The sequence below is a fragment of the Phycodurus eques genome, chromosome 6, assembly GCF_024500275.1.
Source record: "Phycodurus eques isolate BA_2022a chromosome 6, UOR_Pequ_1.1, whole genome shotgun sequence".
NCBI classification, from domain to species: Eukaryota; Metazoa; Chordata; class Actinopteri; order Syngnathiformes; family Syngnathidae; genus Phycodurus; species Phycodurus eques.
Window position 1 is genome coordinate 16,833,413 of NC_084530.1, and position 24,210 is coordinate 16,857,622.

At 43.0% G+C, this 24,210-nt stretch overlaps 1 protein-coding gene across 3 annotated transcripts in view; it reads left to right on the forward strand.

Moving 5' to 3' along the window:
• usp34 (ubiquitin specific peptidase 34) overlaps positions 1 to 24,210 on the forward strand; it is a 110,142-nt gene that overhangs the window by 22,672 nt on the left and 63,260 nt on the right. The window contains exons 14-28 of one of the 3 annotated variants that reach the window (XM_061680643.1): positions 1,978 to 2,283; positions 4,103 to 4,473; positions 4,907 to 5,121; positions 6,370 to 6,488; positions 8,105 to 8,232; positions 8,336 to 8,425; positions 9,947 to 10,042; positions 12,951 to 13,033; positions 13,437 to 13,591; positions 16,120 to 16,233; positions 16,333 to 16,432; positions 19,178 to 19,340; positions 19,420 to 19,546; positions 22,568 to 22,718; positions 23,531 to 23,631. In XM_061680643.1, coding sequence (XP_061536627.1) covers positions 1,978 to 2,283; positions 4,103 to 4,473; positions 4,907 to 5,121; positions 6,370 to 6,488; positions 8,105 to 8,232; positions 8,336 to 8,425; positions 9,947 to 10,042; positions 12,951 to 13,033; positions 13,437 to 13,591; positions 16,120 to 16,233; positions 16,333 to 16,432; positions 19,178 to 19,340; positions 19,420 to 19,546; positions 22,568 to 22,718; positions 23,531 to 23,631 — 2,319 coding nt within the window. The remainder of the gene's footprint in view (positions 1 to 1,977; positions 2,284 to 4,102; positions 4,474 to 4,906; positions 5,122 to 6,369; positions 6,489 to 8,104; positions 8,233 to 8,335; positions 8,426 to 9,946; positions 10,043 to 12,950; positions 13,034 to 13,436; positions 13,592 to 16,119; positions 16,234 to 16,332; positions 16,433 to 19,177; positions 19,341 to 19,419; positions 19,547 to 22,567; positions 22,719 to 23,530; positions 23,632 to 24,210) is intronic. The other 2 variants (XM_061680645.1, XM_061680644.1) reach the window with 2 other exon arrangements.

Genomic DNA, 24,210 nt, shown 5'->3' on the forward strand with positions numbered 1-24,210 from the left:
ACCAACCAGAGGACACAAGGCAGTCGCATGACCGCGCACGTAGCCTTCACGAGCCAATCAAACTTACTAATTTTGGGGGGGGGGAAACACCTGCGCGACTGTTTATTTTACAGACTCCAAAAAACAACAGCTTTATCATGCAGTTATTAAATTTGGATATTTCAGCCCCTTCCAAATTGAGAAAACACCTTGCGGTAAGTTGTAGATGTTTCTATTGTTGTTTTGGCAGTGGATATGGCAAAATTAGCACTATCCCTATGGTGTCCCACACACACAATCACTAAATCTGGTCAGCAAACCGCTTCTTCATGAAGTCATTTCAGCGAATAAAGAAAAAATATTGTTTCTGTTGGGCCCAAAGTATGTGTTGTTGGTTTTTGGGCAGTTAAAAATTTAAATGGTGGAAGGTGTGTGTCGACTCCCATATGTTTTTTTTATTATTATTATTTGATGTTCTGATTTATTAAAAAAAAAAAAAAAATCACAAGTTACTCTTGTTTTTCATTGAGTACTTTCTTACTCTTAAGTAAATATTTGGAGAACTACATTTTACTTTTACTTGTCATATTATTCTAAAGTAACAGTACTCTTACTTGAGTACAATATTTGGCTACTGTACCCACCTCTGCTTATATTACAAAACAAAATTCCATATGACAGTGTGATTGTACAGTGTTTTAACTAAAGCATTCTGACACAAGAAGTTTCCTAACAAATAACACATTTTCTCCCATTTACAGAGTGTCATTGAACGCACCTCACACAGGTAAACATGAATGGTGGCCGCACTGAATCAGTTGCCAATTACATCGTTTATTCCCCCAACATATGGAAGCTCCTGTATAGTGTGTTCAGAAGGGCTTTGTCCTGAATTTCCCTAACAAAATCTGGTACTCTTGAATGAGAATAAACTTTAGTTGAGAACCGTTCACAGACGCCAGAATGAACACGTTCTCAATAACGTTCATCACGTTCGCCCAAAATATGAATGGGTTCATGAACTTTCGTTCATTGAAGTCATTCAGGTACACCACTGTTGAATTTCCAGGGACCGTTATGAGTGAGTGTGATGCAATAACTCCCCATTCACATCTGAAACCTTGTAAAACAAACATATCACATGGTACAAGGGAGGGAAATGGCGAATTGGCCCCAATGTAGACATTTTCACATAGGATTTACTCACTTTTGTTGCCAGTGGTTTAGAAATTAATGGCTGTGTGTTGAGTAATTTTGAGGTGACCGTATATGTACGCTGTTATAGAAGCTATACATTACATCGTAGCAGTATGTCCTTTCTTCAGTGTTGTCTCATCAAGATATTACAACATTAAGATGGTTACAAAAATGTGAGTGCACTCATTTGTGAGACACTATAGTAGGGCTGCAACTAACTGTTATTTTAATAATCGATTAATCTGTCGATTTTTTTTTTTTTTCAATTAATGAATCGGATCAAACTTTTTATTTCCATCTGTTTATTGAACAACAGGAAATGTTTTTATTTAAAAGAAACGGGACATTTCAAATTAACTGCAAAAAAATGCACAAACAAACTTAAGATTCAATTAATGGGTTAGTCCATAACATAGTCAGAAAATAGGCAAAAATGTTGATCATAGTTTACCAAAGAAAAAGCAGATCTGTGAATGTCTTATTTTGATTGAACACAAAGATAAGTCTGCTTCCATGGAGGACTACAAATATTTTGAGAATATTTTCTGGCTGAAATTCAGAGGATTTGGACAATTTTTAGTTAAGCGAGGTCTCTAATCGATTAATAAATTATCAAAATAGTTGTCAATTAATTTTAAAATGGAATAGTTATCGATTAATTGTTGCACCTATACTGTATAATGAGCATTATAGAATGGCTGAAACAAGACATCTAATTGGTGCTTCTTGTACTGGCGTCTACGTCTGTAAAATATTGTCACATTCTCGCGTCCGCGTGGTGATGGTTGTTGTTGTTGTCAGGAGTCAATGCAGGGCAGCTCTGACGAGACGGCCAACAGCGCCGAGGAATGCAGCAGCGGGCCAGGCAGCACCAGCGGCCACAGTGATGCCTCTAGCAACGAGGCTGCCTCCAGCAGAGCCAGCCAATCGGCTGGCAGCCCCGCGAGCGAGGTCCACTCTGACGACATGGCTGACAGCGAGGCCCTGAAGGAGGAGGATGATGACGAGGAAGAAGAGGAGGAAGACGAGGAGGAGGATGACGACGAGGACGAAGAAGAGGACGAGGAAGAAGAGGTGCCTGCTGATGGTGGGTCGCAGAAGGATGAGGTGAGAGTAAGACATGAAAATGTTTTCAAGTAACAAGGCTCAAATCTAACCTTTGTTTCAAGCAAGTCCCAAGTTAACTATGGCAAAAATTCAAGTCAAGCGGAGTCCCACTAAATTTCAAGCAAGTTGAGTTAAGTCATCACTTGGGTTAATTCATACTATCTTGCTCAGTCACAACATACAGTACACTATTCATAAAAAGTATGGCCTTTGGAGTGAAATTTCAGGATAAACCTTAAACCATATACACTATATTGCCAAAAGTATTCACTTTGACTTTCGCCTTGACTCACATATGAATTTAAGTAGCATCTCATTCCTAATCCATAGTGTTCAATATGATGTCAGTCCACCGTTTGGAGCTACAACAGCTTCAACTCTTCTGGGAAGGATGGGAATTTTTGACATTATTCCAGAAGCGCATTTGTAAGGTCACACACTGATGTTTGACGAGACGGCCTTGCTCTCAGTCTCCGCTCTAATTCATCCCAAAGGTGTTCTATCGGGTTGAGGTCGACCAGTCAAGTTCATCCACAACAGACTCTGTCATCAATGTCTTTATGGGCCTTGCTTTGTGCACTGGTGCCCAGTCATGTTGGAAGAGGAAGCAGCCAGCTCCAAACCGTTCCCACAAAGTTGGGAGCATGGAATTGTCCAAAATCTCTTGGTATACTGGAGCATTCAGAGTTCCTTTCACTAGAGCTAAAGGGCCATAATCCCCCCGCCACCAAACTTTACACTTGGCACAATGCAGTCAGACAAGTACTGTTCTCCTGGCAACGCCAAACCCAGACTCGTCCATCAGATTGCCAGATGGAGAAGCATGAATCATCATTCTAGAGGATGGGTCTCCACGCATCTAAAATCCAGTGGCGGCATGCTTTAGACCTCTGCATCTGACGCTTTGGATTGCATTTGGTGATGTATGGCTTGGATGCAGCTGCTCGGCCATGGAAACCCATTCCATGAAGCTCTCTGCGCATTGTTCTTGAGCTAATCTGAAGGCCACATGAAGGTTGGAGGTTTGTAGCGATTGACTCGGCAGAAAGTTGCCGACCTCTTTACCTCAGCATCCACGGATCCCGCTCTGTCAGTTTACGTGGCCTACCACTTTGTGGTTGAGTTGCTGTCGTTCCCAAAAGCTTGCACATTTTTATAATACATCTGAGAGTCGACTGTGGAATATTTAGGAACGAGGAAATTTTACGACACAGCTGGCAACCTATCACAGATTCACGCTGGAATTCATTGAGCGCCTGAGAGCGACCCATTCTTTCACAAATGCCTAATGCATGCCAAGATCCTTGATTTTATACACCTATGGCCATGGAAGTGATTGGAACACTGGGGGGGGGGGGGTAAATGTAGAAACGAACAAAATACAACAAAACTGACAGATGCATGGAGGTATGTACAACACAGTTGCTTCGGCGTGTCACACAGACAACTGCAAATCAGTTCAACGTTGCAAAAGTGTGTTGCCTTCTGCAAAATGTCACATTAAAGGCAACACAGATCACAATCTGGGCTCATAATTCATGAAAGCTGTTATACGGTGTAGAAAATGGATGGATGAATGTTATGAGCACATTATATTATAAAATACAAAACACGAACTGAATACGAACACGTCGGACTGGCACACTACACCAAAAATAACTTTGGAAAACAAAACAAATAGCAGATTTAAAACATAAACGGGCAACACTTACGAAAGAGTTCACTTGACTTTGGCTTCAACAACATGACTTACGTTTTATCCAAGCCAGTCCTAAAATTATCAGTCTAATTTGTGACTGGAGTCCCCCATCTCTGACAGAAGGACCCCCGGGAACAAGTAGAGTCACGGAAGAGGAAGGCGGGTGAGGCTCTGAGCGATGGCGCCAAACCCAAGGTTCTCCCCTTCAGCCCAGAGACGTCCGCCATCATGGCTGCCACCGCCGCGTCCACCTCCCTGGAGAGCCGCATGAGGATGATGGACACGTGTGTGGCATCCTCGTCCGCACAGGTGCCCCAGACGCCCGACATCGGCTCCTGCCAGGTGGGGCAGGTGCCCCAGGAGCCACCCTGCGTGGCCCGGCCCGCCGACTTCCTGGGCGAGGCAATGGGCGGCGAGATCTTTAACTGCCGTCGCTTCATTGGCCCCCAGCACCACCACCACCACCATCATCACCACCACCATCACGAAGGGTAAGTCTTCGTTACACCCCTTAACATCAATCACTTGATCTACTGTTTTGTTTTTTGTTGTTGCAAGTGATCTTGAGATAAGCTGCTGCCAGAGTGAAGTGTAAAAATAAATAAATAAATAAATAAAAATTGGAGCAATTAAGGAACTTTAATGCCCTGGAATTTGGGCATGGAAAGCCAGTCACCGATGCACTTCAGATATTTATTGAACCGGAAAATTCAAAATGAGAAACATGGCTTAAAGTACTTGGGCCTAGCGCTGGAAATCCGGTTTATTTATTAGTTTTTTTTTTTTTTTTTTTTTTTTTTTTTTTTTTTTTTTTTTTTTAAACAAGACTTACCCCATGTACAGTATGTTTGTGTTTAAAAAAAAAAAAAAAAAAAAAAAAAAACTCTGTGTGTGGACCCCTATTTATGATGTATGTGTGTGTAGGCCGATGGTGGAGGACATGCTGAGTGCTGACGATGTGAGCTGCAGCAGCTCGCAGGTCAGTGCCAAGTCGGAGAAGAACATGGCTGACTTTGACGGTGAGGAATCGGGCTGTGAGGAGGAACTAGTCCACATAAACTCGCACGCTGAGCTCAGCTCACACCTGCAGCAGCACCTCCCCAACCTGGCATCAATCTACCACGAGCACCTGGTGCAAGGTGGGCGAAGGCGGGCGGGCATAAATGTTTTTAAAAATGTATTTATTTTATTTTTTTCCGTGTGCGCGTGCAGTGGGCATCATTTTTTTTTTTTTTTTTTTATTTTAGTGTGCGCGCGCAGTGTTTCCCAAATGTTATTGAGCCAAGGCACATATTTGACAGAAAAATCTCACGGCACGTCATCAAACACTGTCACTAAAAGTATAAACAGTGGTGCGTTTGAGACACGAGTTTAATACGTTCCATGACCTCGCTCGTTATTTAAAATATTAATATCGTAAATCATCTTTTCTCATCGAAATGAATTGAAATGACATTAACACGTTCGAGCCTCCCACAAAAAACAAGCAATCTATAATATTGTACTGTATAAAAACATCTAGCAATAACATGAATTAATATAATGTCACAAAAGAAAGAGAGAAAAACGATTTCTGCATCATGATTTAATGCCTCCATTCATTGTACTGCTCCTTCTGGTGTTGCCCGCCTTGACAACCGGGAGGCAGTATTATACAGTCACACAAAGTAGTCATCATTTTGTGACTCAGTAAGCTGCAATAAGTCTTTTTTTCACAGAGTATAAAGAATATTTGCCTGTTAGTATTGTGATACTGCCTTTCTACATGTGTTGCTCCACCGTTTGTGTTCAAATATCGGTTGCCTAAAGGGTTACAAAACCGCGACTAGCGATGCTATCCGTTTGCCCATAAGTGCCGCTTTCCATTATGTGTTAGCATTAAGCTAGCAGGGCATTCCTGAAGCGAAGTTTTTTGGTGGTTTTAAATACTCGGGGTGTAATTCTCTTTGTTTAATATTTAGTTTGACAGTAAACTTCAACGGAGAGTGACAATAAACAGCTTGAATTCTCTTTTGTTAAATAATTGCTCTCGTCAGCCAAACAATATCTTGTTGGCATACTAGCCTAAAGAACAAGCCAGCACAAAGTGACATTATAAAATAACGCGCAAACAAATTTGTGCAATATTTTCCAGCTACGTTCAAGATGTCCTATCGATGAATGAAACGTAATGACAAGTATGTGCACATGCCTGGTGTGAAATCTTGGCCTGTTTAGTCGAACACAAAGCTAATGGAGAATGAAACCCACACACAGATGTTATATAATAATTTTTCGACAAAATAAGTGGATAATTTTCTGCTCCACATCTGATATCTCACCGGTCCAGTGGTTTTTGGGTGTTTTCAGAATTGTAAGAGTTTTTTTTTTTTTTTTTTGGTTTTCAGGTCCAGCCGTGCATAAGCATCAGTACTCGGGCGGCCATGCAGTGACCGATGTCAACCTGGACAATGTCTGCAAAAAAGGAAACACGCTGCTGTGGGACCTGGTGCAGGACGATGACGCGGTACTCTACCTTTTGCTCAAATACTATATCAGTGACTTCAGTCCTCAGTCAAGCTTAAACATTCACAAAAAGACTTCTCGGTTTATGGTTAGTGGCTGGTTAATACTCTTCAGAGGACAAATTCCAGCCTAATTTCTATGTTAAAAGTCAATTTATTTCTTGAATTCATTCAGTATTTCGTTTGACATTATATTTTAGTTTCTCAATATGGGGATTTTTTTTATTTGCTATGTGCTACAATCATCAAAATAATACGTATTTTAAATATGAAATACTTGACTCTGAGTGTGTGCAGTGTGCAATTCATCTCTATAATTTCACTTTTTGAATTGAACTACCTAATAAAAGATTTACACTATTCACATGTGAGCATGATTGACATGAACTCGTGAATGCTAGTGATGTGTGCGAGAATGTAATTGACATGCTCGCGTGAACGCATTTGAGTAGTGTTCATGAGAGCACGACTCGTGTGTATGAGTGTTTGAGTAGTGTTAATGAGAGCATTTGAGTAGTGTTAATGAGCAATACTCTTGCGTTTGAGTAGTGTTAATGAGAGCAAGACTCGTGTGTATGAGTGTTTGACTAGTGTTAATGAGAGCATTTGAGTAGTGTTAATGAGCAATACTCGTGCGTTTGAGTAGTGTTAATGAGAGCAAGACTCGTGTGTGTATAAGTGTTTGACTAGTGTTAATGAGAGCATTTGAGTAGTGTTAATGAGAGCAAGACTCGTGCGTATGAGAACGTTGAGTAGTGTTAATGAGAGCACGACTCGTGCGTATGAGTGTTTGAGTAGTGTTAATGAGAGCATTTGAGTAGTGTTAATGAGCAATACTCTTGCGTTTGAGTAGTGTTAATGAGAGCAAGACTCGTGTGTATGAGAGTGTTTGAGTAGTGTTAATGAGAGCAAGACTCCTGCGTATGAGAGTGTTTGAGTAGTCCTTATGAGAGCCTTTCAGTAGTTTGTGTGTGTGAGAAAGCATTTTAATAGTAAATGTGAGAGCTAATCCTGAATAATGTCCCTAGCGGCCCCTCATAGTTAAGTGGATGTTTGCAAGCGAATGCTGGTGAGTGCGAGCGTGCGAGTCAGCGTGAGCACTGGTTAGTGAGTGAGTGAGTGCACGTGTGTGTGTGGCTGTGTGCGCTGATTAGTTAGTATGTAAGTGAGTGTTGGTTTTAGTATGTGCAAGTGTTAATGAGTGTTGGTTTGTGAATGCGTGCGTGCATTCGTTTGTTTGTGTGTGCGAGCTTCAGTGAGTGAGTGCTGAGTGAGTACGAGTGTTAGTGAATGAGTCATTGTGAGAGAGTTTTGGTTAGTGACCGTGTGCGAGTGTTAGTACCAACGTGTGCGTGAGTGTTGGTTAGTGAGTGAGTGTTGGTTTTAGTGAGTGTGTGCAAGTGTGTGTGTGTGTGTTTGTGAGTGAGTGAGAGAGTTTTGGTTTGTAAGTGCGTGCGGGTGTTAGAGTGCGAATGTTAGAGAGTGACTATGTGTGAGTACCTATGTACACGTGAGTGTTTGTTAGTGAATGAGTATCTGCAATATTTTTCGCAATATTTGTCAACTCCGTCGAAAGTGGTACTGCTGCAGGGGTGACGCGAGTCGGCTTGTGTTTCAGATCCACCTGTCCGAGGGTCTGATCAACGAGGCCGAGAAACTGCTGTGCTCGCTGGTTTGCTGGTTTACCGACCGGCAGATCCGCATGCGCTTCATCGAGGGCTGCCTGGACAACCTGGCACACCACCGGTGAGAACCCTACTGGAGCACAACCAAACAAGTGTAGTGGTTTTATTTTTATTTTTTTCCCCAAACAAACTCTAACGAGGACCACGTGTTGTTGTGCCCTCAGGTCTGTTGTGGTCTCCTTGAGACTCCTCCCCAAGCTCTTTGGCACTTTCCAGCAGTTTGGATCCAGTTACGACACTCACTGGATCACCATGTGAGTAACAGTCAAATCAATTGGAGTTGTTTTGTTGCCTTATTTAACTTTTATTTGGTGTCTTAAACTGTTTTAATCCAATTCAGTAAATTTTCTACTTTAAGTACATTACATTTTTATGTACAGTTCAGTTGTATTTGACTTTTAAGTACAATAAATTTGCATTTAATCCTGAAGTTAATTTTCTTTCTAATATTTTAGGTGCTTTATTTTTTTAATCCTGTACAGAATGTTTTTCTTAAGTACAGTTAAGTTGTATTTATATTTTAAATACAATTAATTTAATCTTTAAACCTGCAGTATGTAACTTTTTTTTGATGAGGTATTGATGAGGTCTTCGAAGTATTCTCCCTTGCAATGTCCCGAGTCGAGGTCAGAAGCGCCCCATCCCCACTATACAAAGTGTTGATGGTGCACTGCTGCCCCCTCCTGAGACGACAGAACATTGAAGTCCTCTCGCAGAACGATGGAGTCCCCAGCCGGAGCGCTCTCCAGCACACCCTCTAAGGACTCCAAAAAGGTTGGGTCCCCTGAACTGCTGTTTGGTGCATAGGGACAAACAACAGTCAGGACCTGTCCCCCCACCCAAAGGCTTAGGGAGGCTACCCTCTCGTACACCGGGTGAACCCCAATGTACAGGCTGGGGGGCAATAAGTATACCCACACCTGCTCGGCGCCCCTCACCGTGGGCAACTCCAGAGTGGAAGAGAGTCCAACCATCATGTAACAGTGGCTTATTTTTTAAATCCAGTACAGTAGATTTTTTACTCTTACTGTACAGTAGATTTTATTTTTCAAGTACAGTAAGTACGTTTCAGTTGTTGAATTTAAGTAAAATACATTTGCATTTAATCTTTAAGATTTTTTTAAAAAACATTTTTAAGTACAATTTAATTAAGTAAGTTTTGTTTAGCTGGCACAGTGGACGACTGGTTAGCATATCTGCCTCACAGTTCTGGGGACCGGGGTTCAAATCCCAGCCCTGCCTGTGTGGAGTTTGCATGTTCTCCCTGTGGCTGGGTGGGTTTTCTCCGGGCACTACGGTTTCCTCCCACATCCCAAAAACATGCGTGGTTGGTTGATTGAAGACTCTAAATTGGCCGTAGGTGTAAATGTGAGTGCGAATGGTTGTTTGTTTCTATGTGCCCTGCGATTGGCTGGCGACCGGTTCAGGGTGTACCCCGCCTCCCTCCCGAAGATAGCTGGGATAGGCTCCAGCAGCCCTCGACACTAGTGAGGATAAGTGGTAAAGAAGATGGATGGATGGATGGAAGTTTTGTTTAATTTTCCTGTATTTAAACAGTGTTAATGTCCAAATTGTGCATTGTTACAATGGCTTACAATAATAGTAAATGTACTTTTTTTTGGACTAAAACCTCCTCCTTGTTTTTGATAAAATCTACGATACTGTATTTAAATGTTGGTCACGACGGTGGTACTTGGAAAGCTACATGTTTTTTGACGTGGTACTTGGTGTAAAATGTTTGAGAACCACTGCTCTAAGGTATTTTTTTCTGTCAGGTGGGCTGAGAAGGAGCTGCACATGATGAGGCTATTCTTTGACAACCTCCAACACTACATCCAAGAGGTCCGACAGCACCGCCACACGTTTACACTGTGAGTCTTCCTTCGATAGTTCTGATGCGCTGTTTTCCAAACTTGATACTGCTGTAGCACATATTTGACATTTGGAAAATGTCACAGCACACGCCCAAATGAAAATGTCAAAAAAGTGTATGGGTCATTTTCATATAATTTGATCAATAACGGAAGACACTGCTTAAAAAAATAAATGTATTTGAATTTAGCAATTTTCTTTTTTTTTTATGCCGCTTTGGTATTATGAGTAAATATCTCCCGTGCTGAAACAGCCAGACTTAGTCCTATTTTCAAAAAGTTATTGATGGTTTAATATTTTAAGCATTCATGGTAAACACAATTTTTATTGACATAGCAAATGGTGGTGGGTCACTGAAATGCACTTCTTGTATAACAGCAAAAACAAAAGTGCATAACAGTACGGATTAGGGCTCACAATTTATAATGTTTTAAAAATCAGATTAATCACACTTTTGAATTTTGATTAATCGTGATTAATCACAGGTGCCAAATGTACCACACATAGTACCCCGTTTTGCTTTGAGATGGTATTTTAAAATTGTTGTGCTTTGAAAAGGCCAGCGCTGCACTATATGCAAATTACTTCTTTTTTTTGTTTGTTTTGTTTTTCTTTTTCCCCCGAAAATCCCATCAGTGACTTTTGAAGCAAAATTTGCCACACCAGGCGGAGTCTCCTCACTTATATTTGCACTGGCGTCAGCATTGACCTGATCACTGACCTTATAGCAACCTTCACCACATTTCAGATATCCATCCACGATCAGGTTAAAGGCGTGTGTGTGATCAAAACAAATTGTGTGATTAAACGGAATTAATACATAATTAATGCGATATTTTTTTTGTGATTAATCAATAGTTAACTATTTAACTTTGACAGCCCTAGTAAAGATAGAAACGGCTTCATAGAAATCGTGTGAGTTGCACAATTTATGTGCTGCCCTTCAAACTCTGCGGGTACATGTGCATAAATGATCCGAACTACTCAATCTAATTACCCGCTTGTCTTTATACAATCCTAATCATGGTAAAGACATGCAATAGTTCAGATACTTACACAAATTCAGAAATAATACATTTTTGCTGTATGCTGTTGTGTGAATCTAAAATGACTGCCTCATCCTGGTACTTCAGCTCACAGATCCCTCTAGTGTATTTAGGGTTGGAACTCGAGAACCGATTGGAACCGGGACTTACAGTCTGGTTCTCCAGGAATCGTTTAAATAAAACATTTCGGTCCCCAGTTTCGATGCCTATAGTCCGCCGACCCCGAAGAAGAAAGTAGCGAAAACCAATGAAGTGGCAAAAACCAACAAAAAAGAACGCGTACGAAGACCCGCTTGTGCCCAATGGCAGCGGTGAACAAAAGTGTTGGATTAAGATTATATTGTGCAAAGGAAGTTTTCACGATGTGTAGGTGTCTGATGTGCTGCCTCCCACTCCGAGCCTCAGCCTACACCGCGTGGAACTTCAGTCAAGTCAATTGGGTGAGTGAAAAAATAACTAATAATCTATGCCAACATTAAGGCAGCTAACAAATTGAACGGTGGGTTGCACTCTTGCACTAATGGTTTTTAGCGTTTTAGTCTTCAAACCAATGTAAGAGCTGATGACAGACACAAAAATAAAATATAAATCATCATACTGGAAATAAAGTAGAAACAGTCTCATTACAAGCTTAACATTGAGCTAAAACTTCACCAAAGGTCAAACTAGCAACTTTACATCACAATGTATTGGGACAAAATTCACAAAAATGTCTCACAGTATCACAAACACTAACCTTGTCTCATCGGTGGGTAGGTAAAGGAATCAATGTTTTACAGAGCATTTGGTTCCATTCATTACTCTTTTTCGTTTTACTTTCATTTTTACTGGTGTCGTGTGAAGTTATTTTTCGTGCCAAAATGCTGGGTTCAGGTGCAAACCCTTCAAAACAAAAGGCTACATGCTTAAAACAGGACCTTAAGTTAAAACTTGCACATATAAACCATTTGATGTGATAAAACAGTCGCAAATAACTGTTTTAACAATGCTATATTTAACTTACAGCAGAAACAATAATTAATGCATATTAAGTCAGTCTGGTTAGTTCCACACACAACCCTCAACCCTAAGTGTATTGCAACAACATAGTGATGCTCTCTCAAGTGGCATCAACGGTAAAGATACCTTGAGTGACAAAGGACCATGAGGACCAAAAAAAAAAAAAAAAAAGAGGGACTCTGATGACACTGAGATGCAGTTGTTAGTTTTCATGGAAAAGGCATATTGAGCAATAGGAGAAAAAGCCAATATATCCCAACGTTAATTAGCATATTCAGAAAACATTTCATTTAGGGGACATAATGGTAAAAATATTTTGGCATTAAAAATGTGAAAAATATGACTTACTTTTTCTTAGAGACAATTATGACCTTTTGCTCATATCAGTATAATGTTTTTCAAAAGGAAATTCAGTGGGCCATGACTTTACTGTTATTGATCAAATAATATGAAAATGACAAACATGCAGTGGTACTTTGCTAAAGCAAGCCTCACCTCAAGAGTCAATTTTATTTTCCTTGGTGGCGGTAGTACTTCGTCACCAAACTGTCCAAATTACACTTTGTCAGTTAGTGGAGCCAATCAATGGGGTCCGACCATCGCTTGAAAGTGGCTCTGGATCTTCACCCAGCCTCCCAGGTGGTGGAGAACTTGGTGCAGGGGGTGGAATGATGTAAATTAGTCAAATTGTGAAGTCACAATTCAGCAATATTAAGAAGGGTTGACGCACGGGCACATTTTCATAAATAGTTGAGAAAAGATTGGCTTGGTGGTTGAATTTCTTCTAATCTGGCTGTGCAAGCCCCACTATTTGTGTTTGGATACAACACAAGACTGTGAAGTGACTTTGCGCCCTGTTTAGGTACAGTCACAGTGCAGAGGTCCAGGTGCGCCTGCAGTTCCTCACGTGTGTCTTCTCCACGCTTGGATCCCCGGACCACTTCAGTAAGACCTCTAAAACACACACAACACACGCTACCCTACTACTTTTACTACCACTAAGCAACAGGTTAGGTTCCAGAAAGTTGTTTGTACCTTTGTTCCTTAGTTATTTTGGACATTTGCATTACAACTCACACTTTCTTTCTCTCTCTCGCTCGCTTGCTCTCGTGTTCTTTCTGTCTGTCTACTGCTCTGTCTTAGCGCTCTCTCTCTTACCTCTTTTTTCTTGTTCTCATTCTTTTTTTTCTCCCTCTTCTCTCACCTCTCTTTTTTTTTCCTGTCACCTCTCTGTGTCTGTCCCTCTCTTGAAACTTGGTACTACACTGAAGGCGCGCAAGTCAAAATTCTGACTTGCAGAAGTGTTGGCAACAAAATTGGTGCATGTTGTATTTATTGCGGCGTTCAGGACTGAGTCTGGAGCAGGTGGACATCCTCTGGCACTGCCTGGTAGAGGACGCCGAGTGCTACGATGATGCCCTGCACTGGTTCCTCAATCAGGTGCGCAGCAAGGACCAGCACGCCATGGGCATGGAAACGTATAAGCACCTCTTCCTGGAGAAGGTACGCGCACCTGTGCTACTCCTGCACGTCACTAAATAGAAAAAACAACAGTTATGTGGGTTTGCTTGACCAGATGGACGTTTGCGTGGAAGTCCGTGACATGCTATAGCCACTAGGAACGTTCGAAACCACATTTATTTCAGTCCAATAAGAGTGTTCACTTTTGAGTACTTGTCGATACAGAGTACCTGCATAAAATTTCATTGACCAAAATGACTTAATTGTGAACAAAGAACATTCTTACTTTCTTTCTGATGCACATGATGATTAACCAGTGTGTCAAACTACCACAGTCTAGCACCAACTTGGACTTACCCGATTATTTCTCTTTTTTTCCCTTATACAAATTTACTACACAAGGAAAATAACTAAAAAATGTTTCTTTTTAAGAATAAAATGTTATTAAAAATAAGGAAACAAAAAAAAAACAATACAAAAAAATGACCGGTTACATTTTTCTTTTTTAACAAAATAGTTGAGTTTCTTTTCTACAAATAAAATACAGTAATCCCCGTCCATGGCGGGGGTTATATATTCCAGACCACCCCCACAATAAGTGAAATCCAATAAATAAAAATACCCCATTTAAATACACCATAGCATTTACAACACTTCATTTTTAAAGGTCTTTCAACATTTTTAAAACAATACAAACTCATTTAAACATTAAAAGCTAAGTTTAAAAAATTAAGCTAATAACAATTGTAACCTAATTTCCTTGCATTGCCCTTGATTGAACCACATCTAACATGGCCGCAGTGTCGGCACATATTTTAACCGAATCTAGTCCTCATAGTGTATATCTGTGACAATAGCAGCACAACCTGGAAATATGTGTTCTCGTGTCTGCTTATTGATTGAGCCACAGCGCCAGTAAACAACAGCAGTCAATTCTGGAACTAACAGACAGTGGTTTGAGTGATCTAAATACAACCGTATTTTCACGACCATAAGGCGCGCTTAAAATTCTTCTATTTTCTCCAAAATGGACGGGGTGCCTTATAATGTGGAGCACCGAATTCCAAAATCGGTAAATGTTGTTGTGTGACTTTAATGAACGCTCCGCTTGACTGACTGGGAGCATTTCCTGCCGACACGCTAATTATATAGAGGAAGACGAACGTGACCGAGGACAGCTTGCGGACGTAAAGGGGGAAGGGTGCGCGTGACAGAGGACGCTAAAGACACGCCTCCAGTAGGTATATAGTTCCGGTATCTGCATTGGTTTGGCTAAGGACCACCGAAAATGGCACCTACGAAGAGACACGCTTACGAATCACAGTTTAAACTGCAAGCTATTAGTTGCACGGAGAAACATGTGAATCGAGCAGCCGCGAGAGAATTCAAGATCAACAAATCCATGGTTCGCAAGTGGAGGAAGCAGGAAAACGAGCTTCGCCAAGTCAAGACGACGAAGCTGAGTTTCCACGGAAACAAGGCGAGGTGGCCCGAGTTGGAAGAACAACTCGAGCAATGGTTAATGAGCAAAGAACAGCCGGGAGAAGCGTCTCTACAGTCACCATTCGACTGAGTGCATTAACTTGGAGCTTGCCATCATTCAGGGAGGCTTGACGAAGGAACTCCAACCGCTGGACATCAGTGTAAACTGGGCGTTCAAAGTGAAGTTGTGAGCGGCGTGGGAGCCATGGATGACAGATGGCAGACACAGCTTTACTAAGACTAGGAGGCAGCGCCGGGCGAGTTACGCCACAATTTGTGAATGGATTGTGGATTCTTGGGCTAACGTGTCTGCTTGCACTGTCGAGCTTTCGTAAAAGCCGGGATCATTTCTGAGGAGCCGCACCGCAACGAGACTGACAATGACGAGAGGGAACCTGGCGTGTTTGATTGAGAACTTGCCCAGCTGTTCATTTCGGATACAGAAGATGAGGATTTTGATGGATTTGTGGATGAGGATTGATCAAAAGTAACGTGAGTACGTTGTTACATACTTCAATAAAGTACAACTGAACTCACTTTTGCAGAAATAGTGAGAAAAAGTAAGTCATAGCATCGCGTTTTCATAGAATAACTGAAAACCTACTATCGATCGGTTTTGAATGGGCAATTAACTAAACCCCCCCCTTGACGATTGGCTTTGAAGGTGTAAAAAGCAGCCCCCTAGTTTTCTTATAAAGGTTCAATGCACTTATCAAATTTGTTTTGATAAATACATGTAGATTTTAAAATATATTAAATACATATATGCAGTTTGTTTTATATATATATATTAAATATAAATATTATATACAAATATTTTTATTTTGTTGGTAAAATTACTTGAAATTACTTGAAACTCCAAGTGTTGGACTTGCGACTTGACTCAGGACTTGCATGTCTCGTCTTGAGACGACTTGACTCAGGACTTGCATGTCTCGTCTTGAGACGACTTGACTCAGGACTTGAGGGCAAAGATTTGAGACTTACTTGACTTGCAAAGCAATTACTTGTTCCAACCTCTGCCTGGTGAAACAAAGGAAATCATAAGTTATTTATTTTTTACTTTTGTGTTGTTTTTGTGTCCTCAGATGCCTCAGCTGAAGCCCGAGACCATCAGCATGACTGGCCTGAACCTGTTCCAGCACCTTTGCAACCTTGCCCGGTTGGCCACCAGCACGCTGGACAACGCCGCCAGCTGCGAGGTCTGACCCCCCCCCCCCCCCCCCCCCCCCCCCCCCCACCCCCCGCTACAACCCGCTACTCACGAATGTTTCTCTGTTTCCACATTTGCGAACCTTCAGCTATGCGGGATGGACCAGCTGTGGGGGATTGCCCTCCGAGCTCAGTCGGCCGACATCAGCCGCGCCGCCATCCAGTACATCAATTCTTACTACATCAACGGTCAGTGGTCGGCGGGTCCTGCATTGTGGAGATAGCTTGACATTGAGCATGTTGGGGTTAAACAGTTGAACCGTGAAAACATTTCAAATAGTTTATGGGGTTATCGTAGGGTTGGGAATCTCTGGCATGAAGTCGATTTGATACATATCTAGATATACAGGTAGTGATTCGATTAAAAAACTATATCTTCATGGGCGGAACGATTCAGTATGGGAGTGACGATTCTTGGTGCAGAAAATATGTGATAGTTAACATTTGCACATGGTGGCCGACTGGTTAGCACATCTGCCTCACAGTTCTGAGTACCTGGGTTCAAATCGGATCTTCATCAAACCTCTTTTAGTGGAGTCCTTGCTGGTCTCTCACACAGATCTGGACTTGTCTTGTGATACCAAGGGGATTATTTTAGGGCGGCTTTGGCTCAGTAGGTAGAACAGGTTTGAATCCCTGCTACGACTGTCCGTCCGCATGTCGAAGTGTCCTTGGGCAAGACACTGAACCCTAATTTGCTCCCAGTGGGCCTGGCAGTGCCTTGGACGGCAGCATTCGCCCATTGGTTTATGAATGTGTGTGTGAATGTGAAGCTTTGTAAAGCGCTTTGGTCACTGTGATGGTGTAGATAAAGCGCTATATAATTGCAGTCCAGTTACCATTTATTTTTCATAAGATATCACATAAATAAAATTTTTTAATGCATCTCAAGATTCAAATTAACCTTGCTGGTATCATTCCAATGCAAAAGAGCATTGACGTCCGTTGACGTCCGTATTATTGGGAAGGTTTTATTTTGAAGGTGGCTTCCGCCGCGAGTTGGCGACTTATTACTGTAATGACTAGTATGAACAAAATTAGGGGCTTGATTGCTACTTTACGAGTGGAGGCTGGCTTGACTGCAGTAATTTTTGGGGGTCCTTAGCCAAACCGATGTTATTTTGCACAATGCACATACCGGCGCTATATACCTACTGGGGGCGTCCTCCTTCACGCGCCCCCTTTACTTCTGGATGCTGTCCTCAACCACGTCCACTTTTCCTCTGTATAAGCAGCGTGTCGGCAGGAAATTCTCCCAGTCAGTCAAGCGGAGCGCTCATCACACAACAACATTTATAGATTTTGGAACTCTGTGCACACAAGGCGCGCCGCATTATAAGGTGCCCCGTCCATTTTTGAGAACATTTAAGACTTTTAAGTGCGCCTTATGGTTGTGAAAATACAGTAAATGACTTTAACAAATGGCTGCAATATAACAAAGCGTGAAAAACTTAAGGGGGTCTGAATACTTTCCGTACCCACTGTGTGTGTGTGTGTGTGTGTGTATATATATATATATATATATATATATATATATAATTATTATTATATATATTTTTTAAAATAGACTACAACTATTTTTAAGATTTTCTCTTCACAAACTGCACAAACAATATTTAAGCCGCCATGGGGGGTCTCACACACCGTGCCATTCTCGGACTGCTGACTGGGTTTTTGAACTTTTAAGTCGTGATGACTAGGTTAATTCAACTGGCGAATGTTGTGTCAGCTTCAGGATATACCTGGCTCTGTCTCCTCTCGCTAGTTTCTTTTTGGGTCACACAGTACCAACACTTAATGTGTAAGTGTACCGCAAGGACTTTAGAAGAAGCATTAGTTTGGTGAGTTACAGCCCAAGGAAATTGCGGAGATGTACCTACCTTCGCCATATTGTTTGCATGTTTACAATCTGCGGCGCACATTTTGCCGCCGGTCCCGGTGTCGACTGCGGACTCGAGATAAGGTAAATAACGTGATGTTGCATTCAATGTTTACAAATCCTGGGGGAATGCTACTTCGCTATCGCTGCGACCATGAAAATAACTGAACTAATCAGAATCATCTTTATTTGCAAAGTATGTCCAAAACACACAAGGAATTTGTCTCCGGTAGTTGGAGCCGCTCTAGTACAACAGACAGTCAATTTACAGAACACTGGGGACATCAAGACATTGACAAAAAACAATTGTGCAAAAAGGTGCAGAGTCCTCTAGCACTTAGAGCAGTTCGAATGACTAATATTGCAATAGTCCGGTGCAATGACCATTGTGCAAAGGGCGCCGAGACTTCAAGGAGTGTATGCGGTTTAAAGTGACGAGTAGTGCGATCATCTGGGACAATGTTGGTTGTGCAAATGTTACAGATACTCCTCAATCAGTGTGCAAATGGAGCAGATGCTACTCTGGCATGAGTGGCCAGTATATGCAAATAGTGCAGCATGGCGAGACAACTACAGTGAGTGCACGAGTAATACATAATTGGCCCCACAGAAATGTGACAACGAACTCAAGTCAAAAACTTTCCAGCTTGTTGTAATGGAATTATAGGTTAGGTGTTTAAGAAGTTGATCGCAAGAGGGAAGAAGCTGAATTGAAAAAATGAAAAGCTATTTGATGTTGAAGTAGTGACACTACGGAGAAATGTAGTTAAGCTTGTAGTGTCGCTAGTATCCACCACTGCTGTGTTTGGTTGTAAACATGACGTTACCTGCGGAGCACATTGCGAATCCTCTCGCGCTTGTTTTCCGAGATGAAAACCATGTATTAGTCTATTTTAGTTTATTTTCGTTTACAGTTTTGTAGAATTATAATTTGATAATAGTGATAATAATGTATAATATAATAATAGTGATAAGAAAAAATAATAACACGTGATCATTTCAGTATTTTGACGGTGATGCGAATGTCCGTAGCTTTTAATCTGTAATGTGTCCAGCGGGTAAAACGGGCCTGGAGAAGGAGCAGGAGTTCATCCGAAAGTGTATGGAGAGTCTCCTGATGGCGTCGGCCAACCTGGAGAAGGACGCACACTCGGGCCTGACCAGCATAGAGAGAGGCCTGCTCATGCTCAAGACGCACCTGGAGGCCTTCAGGCGCAGGTACACCCAAAGGGAACTCCCACCGCTAGAGAAGACCCCCTCAAAGCACCTTCTTTCCTCTGCTTTGCTGCCCTTTCAGGTTTGCCTACCACCTGCGCCAGTGGCAGATCGAGGGCACAGGAATTAGCAGCCACCTGAAGGCGCTCAGTGACAAACAGTCGCTACCGCTCAGGATCGTTTGTCAGCCCGCTGGACTGCCAGACAAGGTGTGATCATGTCACAGTTGATTTAAATTTTAAATACAAAATGCTCATACAACAGAAAGCCAGGAGTTTTTTGAAGATTTAACGGTTTAAGGCTGGGATAGACACTGTTGATTAGACCTTTTCAGCAAGTTCTGGCTGGTTTCATCGGTTCAAGAAATGTCCGTTTGCTCATGTCCATTAGTGGTGAGGCAGCGAGTGCTGACAACAGTAGGCAGCAGAAATGTTCCAGGAAATGCTGAGGGAAATAACTGCAAAGGAAAGCTACAATAGAAAAATGGCAAAATAATGAGTTGCGAACAATTCTGGAATGTAACTTGTTTGTATGTAAGTTTGCGTCTATCTGACTTTTCCCTCAGAAAATAATGAATATATGGTTCTATGATTCTCAAATGACCGTCATTTCCAGTGACCTGGGATTGGTGTAAATTCACTCGGGGTTCAGTTCCTACAGAATGAGTGACAGAGCGTGCGGCGGTCATTCGAGATTCATGGAACTGTAGTTACTTATGTAACGTTTGTTCTATTTCATCCCTACTGACCGCCCAAAGGCGGTGCTGAAACTATTGAATGACTCATACCAGCAAAGTCACGAGGAGTCCCAGACACGAACCTTACTGAAAAGCCTCTGTGGACCCTAAAACCACGCTGAGTGGATGGGGAGTGTAGAACCTAGAACATTCACGCTGTAGAACCTGGAAAATGTGCCAGGCGTCGTCCACGAGGCAGCGACACAAATATCCTCCAGGCGTACGCCCCTAAGGCCTTCCCAAGAAGCGGAGAGTGACAATGCACACCTGCCCCCTGGCAGATACACGAAAGGGGGGGTGGCACAGGCCTTCCAGCACCAAATGCACATCCCATGTTGGGGCTCACGGAGTCCTCGGAGGGTGAAGAGGCCCCTCAGAGACCAGCCCCCTTGAGAAAAGACGACACCGGGCCGTGGCCACCCCGCACAGAGTCTTCACCTATTAGCGTACAGTAGACAAGTGGACGAAGCTCTGGTGTTCAAAGTGGTCTGCCGGACAGGCTCTGCACAGCTGCTCAGCAGTGAGTCGATCCTATAGGCGGCGAAGCCCACAAGCGGAGGCAGCGAGGATCGGGATGCCAAAGCCAACCTCCTTGTTGAGACAACAGAGTACTCCTGATGGGGAGACAACGAAGCTCGCCAAAGCAGAGCCTGCACATCAGGGGGAACCATGTCTGGGCCAGCCACTAAGGCCACCAGCAACAGCGTGTGAGCCTCACGAAGAACCCTCTGAAGTGTCAGCCAAACCAGAGGCAGCGGTGGAAAGGCGTTCGCATCTTGGCCTAGAGAACTGGTGGCTCCCTTCAGTGAAAAGGGGGAAGTGGGTCATCGACTCTGACGCAAAGAGGTCGACGCCTGCCTTGCCGAAAAAGCCCCAAATCGTGAGCACCACCTCCAGGTGGAGGCGCTATTCCCCTGGCCGAGGACTCTGACAGACTAGAGGGAGTCCGCAAGCTAGTTCTGACCCCCGGCAGATACACGGCCTGCAGACCACCCAGACGGAGGGTGGCCAACCTGAGAAGGCGCTGGGAAGCCTGCAACAACCGGGCTGACCTGGTGCCACCCTGGTAGTTTTTGTGAAAAACTGTTGTGGTGTTACCCGACCGAACAAACACGTGCATTCCCCTTTGGCACAGCAAAAATGCTTGAGGTCCTGGTGCACTGCTCACAGTTCCAGCACATTGATGTGATCGGTGCCATCCTGAACAGACCGCTGTCCTGCACAGACCACTGCCCCTGTGCTGCCAGACAGCACCCCACCCTGATAGGCTGGCATCTGTGGTGACGACCTTGCGGCGGGCCGGAGCCACACCCAGTGAGACGCCCACTGACAGGGAAGCCATGTCTCTCCATGGGGTCAGTGGTGGGGCGCAACAGGGACTTGAAAGTAGGCGTCCTTGAGATCGACTGACGTGAACCATTCCCACCAGGCGACCGCCCGCAAGATGTCCGCAGTAGTCTGCATGCAAAATGGCAATACCTTCAGATAATCATTGAGTCCCCTCAGGTCCAGTATTGACCAGAATCTGCCGGTTTCCTTGCGCACTAGGTAGTAGGTTGAATAGTAGACCCCGGGATGTGTTCAAGGATCCACAGACTTGATCGCCTTATTGGCCAGGGTTTCTGTCATCCGCTACCCGACAGGCCTATGTCGGGTAGCGGATGACAGACACCCTGACCAGACTGGAGGCGGGCGACTGGTGTTTTGAACTGTAGCTTGTATCCATGGGTCAAGGTGGAGACCACACAAGGGTCCCAATAACTGAGCTGCTGGTGGGGGAAAAAAATGACGGCCGGCCCCTTGTGGGCCCGGAGGGACGGTGGGTAGGGGGCGTAGCCTGGGACCGCCCGGGAGGCAAACGGGTGAGGTGTGAAAGTCAGCGGCCGGACGGTGTGGACCATAACTCCCTACAGGGTCAACCCGTGGCGGAGGCCGAGAAAGGGGAGCAGCAGCCCCTGGGTCTACTCTGGGGAGCCATGCGCCTATTAAGGCCTGCCAGCAGTTGTCTGGTTTCACAAGCCCTAATAGTGCTCTCCAGCTCTCCCACCACAGCAGAATCAAAAAGCTCCCTTGGCACCACCAGCGCACTCCTCCAACAAGGGGGACTCGCCCGAGCTCTCTCGTCATGAGAGCAAAAGCTTGCAGAGCCGTGTCACTAAAACTCACGACAGAGGGGTCTTTTCCCTCAAAAAAAAAAAAGATTTATTAAAAATTTATTTCTACAGAAGACTTTTTTTTTTTTCTCCCTCCAAAATAATTTGAGAATAAATGCTACAATTTAAAAAGAAAAAAAATGGCAAAATAATAACTGATGATAAGAACAGTTCAAGATGCAAACAACTTTCTAGAAAGTAACTTTTCCGTATATAGGATAGCATCTGTCCATAGAACCTAACCATTTGAAAAACATTGTGGTCATCTTTGAGCACGGAGCATTATTTTGTACATTTTCCAAGTTGAACCTGGGGTGAAACGATGTGCTTTTGAAAAGCAGATGACCATCGAGATGTACCCTAGTGACCAGGTGGCGGACCTGCGCGCCGAGGTGACCCACTGGTACGAAAACCTGCAGAAGGAGCAGATGAACCAGCAGGCGCAGCTGCAGGAATTCGGCCAGTGTGGCCGGCAGCCAGGGGAATTCTCAGGTGCGCTTCACGCTCGCCCCGCTGTTGCCTTCGTAAGGTTTTTCCTGGCTCAAATTGAGGCAGAAGTGCTACCATTGTGATCATTTGCATGTTCGTATGCTGTGCTACTCACTGGCTCAAACAAATACTTGTGAAGTATTTACGTTTTATTTTTCTTATATCATCATCGCATGGTGCTTAAAGCTATGCAGATATAGTTTGTGGGATGGCTGCCTTACGAGAACAGCAGTAAATGACCGCTGTGCGGAGCCACTGAGCGTCTGGTGTATATTACAAAGTGGGCCTGCCTTGGTTTATCTGAGTCAGCTCAAGGTGAAAATCTGGAAACATGAAGAAAAAGGGAATTTAAAATCCCTGTAATCTACGCTCATTTCTACTGTAGTTCACTGTGATTTTACTTTGCGCTGTTTTTCTCTCAACTCAATACAGTCGTTTCGCCTCCTTGCAATGAAACAATATTTACCTATTTCAAAATCTACATAATGGTCAGACACGTTTTACTGTAGTAAAGAAAATTTGCTATGTCCTTTTTCCAGTTTTTTTTCTTGTCTTTCTTTTTCTTTTTTTCATCTTTCTTGTCATCTTTAATGATACACCACCACTCCCATCACTGTGATTTAATATCGTAAATGCTGTCAAAAATGCCACCCAGCCTGGTGCGCTGCTGGTCAAATGGCACTTTTCATGGTGTCTCCGGTTTTACAAGCGGGATGTGCTCAAAAGTAGGCAGAGGTGACCAACCCCAAATCTTATACAGGACAGACCCTGACCCTAGTGAAACGTGTGGTAATGTCCGCATTGTGGTTTTCAAGGGGGTCTGATGGGACCCGTCCGGATGATCTCTTCGGGACACGAACTCACAACAGACTACGACGAGAAGACGCTTCATGAGCTGGGCTTCAAGGACATGCAGGTAACTAATGTCTGCACTCGGGAGGAAACCCAGAAAACTGAATATTTCAAATTGTAATTATCATTATTGCTGTATTTAGTGTTATGTGTTATTGTGCTGTATTTTTATGCATTTATTTTAATGATTTTTGTCATGATTATTGTGATATAAAATTTTCATTCTACTGTTTCATCTCCTAGTTTGCACCCATGTTACTCACTCCTTGTCATTCCAAAACTAACTTCTACTAAGACTTGATTGTTGATTGATTAGTAAATGCTTTGACTTGTTTTTTCTTGTATTAACTGTACAGTAGTACCTTGTTTATTGCGGCGATTACGTTCCAGAAGCCCCTTCGATAGACTAAAATCCGAGAAGTAGCAACCATGTATTATTTATATAAATATATATATAAATAAATATATATATACACACACACACACACACACACACACACACACACACACACAGACAGACAGACAGGACAGATGTTTTTGATAAACTCACAAAATAGTAAATGGTACCTGCAAACAAACACTTGGAGATAGTGGAAGCCAACTTCCATCAACACCTTCAGAAATGCATCAATTTCCACACTTG